We start from the raw sequence: 8,900 nt of genomic DNA, 5'->3' as shown, positions 1-8,900 counted from the left end.
TGCGCCCTTGGCTACAAGTTCCTTCACTTTGATATGTGGAAGCAGCAATAAATAAAATGATTTGTACTGCCCCTTTGCTCAAAATGACCTCCATATATAACGTGTGTGTATATATATATATATATATATGGCAGATTTTAAAGAAAAGGACAGACTTCTGGTTCTCAAAACTCACTTCTCTTTCTCCTCTTCCAGTGAATTTTCAAGTCACTTCCCCCAAAGCCTACTTACTGCCTTATATGGTCTTAACGGGCAATGATGCTTTGAGCATCTCCTTAATGGTTTTGCATGTCAGTAAATAATGTACATCTTGTGTAAGAAAAAAAAACATGAAAAAAAAGACTTAGGGATCCATTTCTTACAGCTTTTTTTTATTTCACCATCCCTTTTTGCGTATATACCCAAAACTTAAAAGACATCACAATATTCACAGAGGTTCTACAGAAATAACCTACTATGAGTTATCATGGTACAGAAACACAATATAAATGATTTAAGGGGTTAGATCAGTCACAGCATGCGTCTTGACATCGCTATGAACCAAGTAGACCTACATGGTGAATATAACTTAAGTTCCCCCAAAAAAAGAAAGGAAGAAAAAAGGGCCACATTATGAATATTACCATTAGCAGCAAACAAATATACACTATATGTACAACACCACTGTTGATGTGTGGATACATTAAGTTAATACAAAATCTATTGTTTTATTATCAAACGCTCACCTCCTGCAGGTTTGAAAGGAGGCTATAAAAAGAATGTCGTGTCCACTACTGTGATGAAGCCACCTTCCATGCCTCCAGAGGGCGAGTGCTTAATGTTAAAAGATAGATTTCGAGGGATGATCACATGGACACAAATTTGTGGCAATTCATCTAAAAAGCAGGAAAGCCTGATGAATATGGTCTTAGAGTGAAAAAAAAAAAAATAATTAGAAAAGAAATTAGGTTAAAATTCTCCCACATCCACTCTCTTGTCCCTGAACTTGCTTCGGGCCTTGGTCCGAGCCTTGAATGCAGCAGAGTTGTGGAGATGCTGGAACAGAGATGGGGGAAGTTAAGTAAAAACAAATTAATTAAATAAAAAACACAATGTTTATGTTTGATGTGGCAAACTTGTCACACAAGGTTTCAAAACGGGAAGCAAGAGTTTTAACTTCCTCCTCGACACAAAAGGGATTAAACGCTATAACGCGAGAGTTGACCCGTGCACGTACGTACCCTTTCAAAGCGAGGGATTTTCATGGCCTTCATTGTGGCTGAATCAACCAGCATAGGTGGTCCCAGTTCAAACACGTCTCTGATGAATTCATTTGCCTTAAGGGAAGTGAAAAGAAAAAAATGTCAAAGAACATAATAACACCCATCACCATAATACAATCAAGTAAGAGATAAGATATTCCTTTATTAGTCCCGCAGTGGGGACATTTGCAGGATTACAGCAGCAGATGGGTAAAGTGCACACAAGAGACATATAGTAAAAAAAATAATAATAATAATAATGTAATATAAATATACAGTAATAAAATTAAAAACAGTAAAAATCCACAATAACAATACTATCTATACAGACAGAATAACATGTATATTTATATTGCACCGGTTGAAGTGATTAAAGTGAATAAAGTGAGTTTTTGTGGTCTACTAGGATAATAATAATAATAATATAATAATAATAATAATAATAATAATAATAATACAGCATAATACAAAAACTGCAAAACACTAGCTTGCAACTTTTAGATACAGTATTTTTAGGGGGGTTTGTGTGCTCATCTTCACTTGTGAAATGTTGCACTTTTCCACAAGCACTGGCTTCCAGCCAGGGTGCAGACTACTTTCCAAACCAGCTACTTGTAATTACGTTTTTTCTTCTGTCAAGCCGCAACATTATCCTAAATCAAGTTGTAAGTGGTGTCTTCCTGCATCAGGCAGGCCCACAGATCTTCATTGTCTTTTAGTGCTGTGTCAAGGCAGGGGAAAAGAGCTCCTGTTACATTGCAGCCAACCCCACCCAAACTCATGATTCTGCAGTGCAATTTTGAGTGCATCATTGACTCCTATATTAACGGCATACTCATTTATTATTATGTTTAAAACAGGGGGAGGGGGGGGGGGGACACACACACACAACATACCTGTAAGTGGTAGTTCATTCCAGAGCCCACAAACTCTCTGAAGGCATCATATGTCCTCTTTCTCACCCAGCTGTCAATGGTCATGCGCTCCGTCCCAAAGCGGATGTTCTCACACTGAAAGTCACCCTCCTGGAAGAATGTAGATTGGAGGTGAGAAAATGCCAGAAACAGATTCTTAAATTGACAGCCGCAGTCCTTAGAGGTCCTTTTTCTCAACTATAAACACAGAATCTCTGGCTTGTTCACTCTTAGGCCCACAGGCTAAGAGGAGGAAGAAACATAGAAAACCAAACAAACCAAGGCCTGGTCAACTGACAACAAACACCCACCTCAACAGCCTTGAGTACGTCCCTGAACACAGACCGCTGCTTCCTCTTGTCGGTCTTGGCTCTGTGCTTGTTACAGTCCGTGGCCAACGCGTTCAGTTTGTCACAAAGTTGCTCCCATTCATCAAACTCAAACTCCTGAAGGGCCAAAGAAAGAAATGCTGCATTCATGTCCAATGAAAAAAGGATAAAGAAACGTACTGAATGCAAAGAGAAAATGTAGGGCAACAACAAAGACCAAACTACAGTCCCTTTTGCATCCAACAACAGTGATTCAGTCCCATCACTTGACTGGACTGTACTTCAGGAATCACAATTAACTTACTGAGTCCATGTCTCTGGCCAACTCAAAGAGCAGGGCAATCGTCTCCCCTGCTGCAATTCTCATGTTGACGTCCTCACTTTCCAGCAATCTTGGCAGTTTAGGCAGGTGTCTGCATAACAAAACATGCATTACAAAATATAAAAATGTAATAATATATAACCTTAAATTTTTTCAGCGCTTATCTGGGTCTAGGTTTCGGGAAAAGAAAATAATGTGTGGTTAAGGTTAAGCTCACAAATGCAACTGTGAGACGCGGTTAAAGAGTTGACGGGTCTTACTTGCACAGGATGTCTTTGAGCTGGTTGGCGGTGCAGATGGTGAGCAGCAAGGCCCAGGACAGCAAGGCATTGGTGTGGAGCTGGCTCGTCTGGGGACTGATCAAAGGACAGGTACCACCCATTCTCGCATAGGACCGGGTGAACAGGTTCTCAAAGTACTCCATGGTAGCATGCACGTCCTAAAAAAACAAAGCAGCAGGGATCATGTGAAACATGGTTATTAAATACTGGAGGTGTTCAAAAACACTTAAGAAAAAATAAACAAAAAAGTCATCTCAAATAACATGTTTAGATAGATAGATATATACTTTATTAATCCCCATGCAAAATGCAAAGTATGTATGTGAAGTGTAATAAGCAAACACGTGTACGGTGATAATAAATCCAGAGAATCTAGCAAGCGGTGACTTGCATCAATGTTAAGGCAGAATGTTACAGCTGAGAGAACACGACTGACAGACGGTTGTAGATGAGACATCACAGCTGCTTACCCTCAAACAGACGCGTCAAACCACAGAAAAGATTACAAAAAGAGATAGAGAACTTACCAAAATGTCATTCTCTGCAACTAAAGTACAGAGTCCCAGACTTGTCGCAACCTGGAAGGTAAACGGAGAGCTTTGGTCAGTAGACAAATTTTGCTCCGTGGCTAATTTGGGGCTAAACAAAATAAACTGAATTTAATTAAATGTAATTAACTTTCCACAGTGTATACACGTTTCAGAGAAACCCAGACAACCACATCAGGTACTCACAGCCTGTCTGGCTTGTATGTTGGCTGATCCATCTGCCAGGATGTTTTTGAAGATGGGTTTCAGGGTCTTGAACACCTCCTCGCTCTCGATGCCCGAGCCCAGCTGGATACACAGCAGGCAGGCTAAAGAAGCTGCCGCTCGCTGCTCCTCGCCTTTGCCTGACAATGAGGGAAGGTGGGCATGAAGGTTTCCGGTCGACTTTACCATATCTAGTTACTTTCATGTTCTAATTTAAACCCAGTATTCGAGAGCCACTCATATTAGGAAAAAGGCAACAAAAGCACCCATCTGCTGTGCCATTAGATAATAAGACCAGACTGTCGAAATAACACTTTAATGATCTTTTCTGATACCTTTCTTCAGGCAGCGTTCAATGCTGTCTGTGATGGTCATCCTTCTCTCTGAGATGAACTCGTACAGGATCCGTGTGGCCATTGCAGTCTTAAGCCCATCCAGTGCTCCTTGTCTGGTCTTAGCACTGAGGAAACGGATAAAAACAATAATTATTGCAATAACGCATATCATTACCTCTCTCCTTCAGTATGATGTGATGCAGCACAGTGAAATGTCAGGAAAAAAAAACTATTTTAATGAAGACATTAGTGTGCTAAACACCCTGTGCTTTAGCCAAGAGCTTGGAGGAAGACCCTACGAGTCAAGCAATAGAAACTTTTGATTTAAAATGCATCTACTAGCATAATCTAGTGTAATAGTACAACAGTAAAAGCTATATGACATGAACTAACAAAAAGGGCAAACTCTGAACAGACATGTTGCAGTCTGCGTACCAATAATAGATAGCATGTGTAGGCAGCACATTATATTACCTCTTATCAACCGTACTGTCTATCAACCCCTTCAGCTTGTACTGGAAATCCTCCTGGGCTGAGTCCTCACTGGCCTCGCCACCTGGAAATGACACAGGACGTAGACACTTGATATACTTCACAGTACATTCTATAACTTTTCGGAGGTCCTTGAATTAAAAAAACAAACAAAACTGACAGTTTTACTCAATAAGTTGCCCAATAAGATATGATACACACATAGGTGCACACACAAACATACCTTCATCTGCGACACTGGCGGTGTCACTGAAGCTGCTGCAATGACTGAGGGTCTCAATGGAGGCATCCTCATCACTGAAAGGATGCACATTTCCATGTTGCCCCCCTGTAAACAAAAAGAGAGAAAGCCATAAGCACAGAAGATATCATTTGGACGAATCAAATCAAATGTGTTCGTACAGTACAGCTGGTTCGGTTAAGGCCATTATGCAACCACAGCTGCACACAGGTACTGTAGCAAATACTGCAGTTATCTAATCTAAATGCATGTCCTTTGCACACCTTATCTTGCCTTCTGTACTTTCATTATCGCATATGAAACTGCACCATGTTGCCAGGGTCACGGGCAACCCACACTTCTGTTGACTGTGTAAACATTGGAGGGTCATGGGTCAACGTAGCGGAATTTTAGGGACCTGACAGAAGCTCTGACAATCTGCTACAGTAAATACTTTCAGGTCCAAAACTACTATTCAGAACAGACGCACACAGTTTCGGAAACCGTCCAAAACACACAATAGCAAACAACGGTCATGGAGGGCAAGAGGGAAGGACGCTGTTCTATTTTCCAAGTCCACACCATATTAGTACAAGTGATATGGTGAGGCTAATTGGAAAGAAACCCTGCTGACAACAGGCACTCCACACACAAAAACACACACACAATACTTGCAAGGTTGCCAGTCTTTGCTGAATATTTTTTTTAAAGGCCTTAGGCAAGGGGAGTGTTGGAAAGAGCTGAAAAGGGTTGGAAAGAGCTGATCTTCAGTCTGTTCATTTTGTCTAAACTAAAACTCTTTGATTGTATGTAGTAGTTAGAAACTATTAATAGTAATACATATGTGTAATAACGTGCTTCCACAATGGTTGTTTTACTGTAACCCAGACTCAACAGGCGTCTGTCTGCTGACCTGAAATCCCCTCTGGAAGACATGCTGGTGACACGTCGCACTATAAAAACATGTATTAAAGTAGTCCCAACCAAAAATGAAAGTATTTTAATACATCCGACCGTGACAAACGCAATAGAAAGCACTGTCTGCTCATTTAAAAAAGGGCCATTTTAGTCACCTAACGGAGGTTATTTGTGTGTGTTTACGTGGACTTTCCCCACAGGACCGCTGATTTCTGAGAACCGGGCACCGCCTCTTTACCGCCCCGCTCTCCTGCGTCCAAAATGTCCGCCTTGTTGTCGCTAAACAACAACAAACAGGCAAACAGGTACCTGGCATTCATGAACAGGTACCTGGCATTCATGCCAGCTTAACGTCACATATTCGGCTAAAGATTAATTAAGGTCAATCTACAGAGTCCGAGCGAATGTTTAGCTAACATATATAACGCTAGCTTAGTTGTTTTTCATTTGTACACCCATAACAAGTTATTTATTACCGAGGTAATAATAAAACCGAAAAGCAGTCAAGTATGTGTATTATTTACATGACATGTACTTCGACCAAAGCGGTTTCTTGCTAGAGGGAAGTTGACGTTAGCTAGCTAGGGCTAACAGACGTTAGCTTGTAGCGTACGACGAGAATGAAGGGTTCGTGTGAAGTACCGTTGTTATATTTTAGTGTATTATCATTAAACTAGTGGGTCAATGAATATGAATAATGTTGTCGTATGATGGCACGTTTTTGTAAAAGCTTTGTGTGACCACGGGTAGTTAGCTTTGTATTTTGACGTAGGCCAGCCTCTGGCGTTTGTAGTTCTCACGATCAACACGTTCAACTCCATTCAATGGACGAAAAACACGGAATGAACTACAACTACCATGAGCATATGCGCAGGGCGAATGCACCGCGGCCGCTCGCTTACTTACCCTTGCTATTCTTCTTCTTGTTCCTCGGCATTTTCGTGCAGATGAATATACAGTTTGATCAAAAATCAGCCAATACACGACCGACTTTTATTATGTTGTCTCGTAAAATGAAAATAGTCCCGTGGTACCGCGGATAAAAAGGAATTGAAGGCGATCTGGGAGATAAACTGTTGACCGAGACGATACATTTTCCCTCATAAACCAGGGTTACGTACGAAGAGGGCGGCACCGAGCTTTTATACCGGCTGACATGTCACGAGGAGTTTTCCCGGCAGCTCCGACCAATCCGGGAACAGATGCACGCCTCGCGTGTGACGCAGGGAGCAGAAACGTGGACACGATGCGTATTAAGTTATTTTAGGTGACGTGTGTATCTGATTATGGTCATAACAGTTTTAGACGTAGTATGAAGCAAAGTCTAAATTAAACGTCTGATCTTTAATTAAGGCAACAGAAAAATATTTGACCCAAGCAGCAGAAAAAAAAAAAAAAAATATATATATATATATATATATATATATATATATATATATATATATATATATATATATATATATATATATTTGTGGCTATACTTGTAAATCGTAGGTTGAAGAGTAGCTTGTTTACAAACCGTGGTTGTGATGTAAACCTTAAGAGAAGTTGTATCTGCTTTTGATACTTAATTACTTTTTGAACAAAAAAGTAAGTAAAAGTAAAAAAAAGTCTATTCCTGACCTTTACTTGTCTAGCTTTGTGATTGTCCCAAAAAAAATCAAATTCTTTGCATGTGCAATAGTAAAACAAAGCACCTTTACTTTTAACATACTATTTACATTTTGGTACTGCTACTTATACTTAAGTAAAGGCTTTGAGTGCATCCTTTACACCGGTCTGTGATACAATCTGCATGCAACATAGTCATGTAACATCACAGGGCTCTCTGCTGCGATACACAGCCTCCTGTAATGTCCCTCCGTAATGCTGCGGATTTACTTCCATAATGCAATCAACACTGTGATGATAGAGCTTTGTAATGCAGCTGATGCAGTCGCTCATTTTATGCCTCTCCAATGGAGGCTGTGATTAGAGAACTGTGAGGCTGCAGATATGCTCATAATATATATATAAACTGTGATTACAACCTCCTGTGATTACAGTCCTTTGAGAAACAATGCAGAATATGCATTTATTTGCCTTGCAGAACATGTACAATCATGTATGTTGTGTATACAAAGGTAGACAACAGAACAGAAACATAACAAAGCAAGTGGATTTTGTTGACTGTCAGAGATGCACTTTGTCAATTTCTTACTGTTGTCGTAAATATAGATATTTAAATGTCTTTTAGTATTTCTGTTCTTGGGTGCCTTTGCCAAGTTTTACTACAGAAACTTCTAAATCTAAAGCAGTTATACAAATTAAATCAATTAGCAGTACACAGGAGATGGACACAGTGTCCAATATAATGCAATCCAATGTGATTACGCTTCATGGCTCATGCTCTGTGATCACTGCCCCGAATGAGATGGATTTGGGATGAGGGCGGATTCTGCCTCTGCCTTTCAGAGGAGAGCAATTGATTGGCAGTCCAAAAGTCTACTCAAAGTGTTTGTCTTTTTGCGGGGTGGGAGTGAAGGTAAATGCAAACATTAACATTTGTGCAAGGGTGTTTCATGTTTCTTTCTTTCATGAAATGAAATAGGTTTAATTCAGCGCTGCTTCAGTCTTGTTGATTTACTTGTAGAGGTACAAGTAAATCAACGGTAACTGCAGAGTTAGCGACAATTGCAGTAAACATCTCAAGGATGAATGCATTATATCAGTTTCTTTAGCTCAAGAACTGAGTTATAAAGTTTAGAGATAATTTGAATCTTCAAATCCCCATAGTAATTGAAATATTTATTTGGCCCAAAATCTGAGAGTTACTTGTGTTTTGTTTTGCGGGAAGCTGACACACAAACTGAAGAAGATATAGACGTTAATTTTCCATGTGTGTCACTGAAAATAAGGCCAGTTATTGGCATTGATAATAATCACTGGTGCATTTTAATTCCGTAATCTAGCCAAATGGGAAGTTGGAACTTTTCCTCAAATATGTGGAACAATGGGTATCAGTAACACGTAAGCTTCCTGGACAGGAAGAGACAGGCGCATGTCCAATATCTATACTCCAGCTGTCACGTTGGAGTTTCCTGGTCTGGATTCTAG

At 40.1% G+C, this 8,900-nt stretch overlaps 1 protein-coding gene across 1 annotated transcript; it reads right to left on the bottom strand.

Annotated features, from left to right (window-relative positions):
- Nucleotides 1–366: 366 nt before the first annotated feature.
- On the bottom strand, nt 367–6,891 carry ifrd1 (interferon-related developmental regulator 1). Its single transcript, XM_079236176.1, has 12 exons — nt 6,711–6,891; nt 4,890–4,994; nt 4,649–4,730; nt 4,175–4,299; nt 3,822–3,979; nt 3,615–3,665; nt 3,067–3,245; nt 2,789–2,897; nt 2,467–2,601; nt 2,138–2,266; nt 1,221–1,316; nt 367–1,035 (listed from the first exon to the last, which is right to left on the bottom strand). Exons 1-12 carry the CDS (start codon nt 6,739–6,741, stop codon nt 949–951), a joined length of 1,287 nt encoding a protein of 428 aa, XP_079092302.1. The 5' UTR covers nt 6,742–6,891; the 3' UTR covers nt 367–948.
- Nucleotides 6,892–8,900: the final 2,009 nt, after the last annotated feature.

This window comes from Taurulus bubalis (assembly GCF_910589615.1).
Source record: "Taurulus bubalis genome assembly, chromosome: 20".
Classification (NCBI taxonomy): Eukaryota; Metazoa; Chordata; class Actinopteri; order Perciformes; family Cottidae; genus Taurulus; species Taurulus bubalis.
This window is presented reverse-complemented; position numbering and strand designations above follow the sequence as displayed.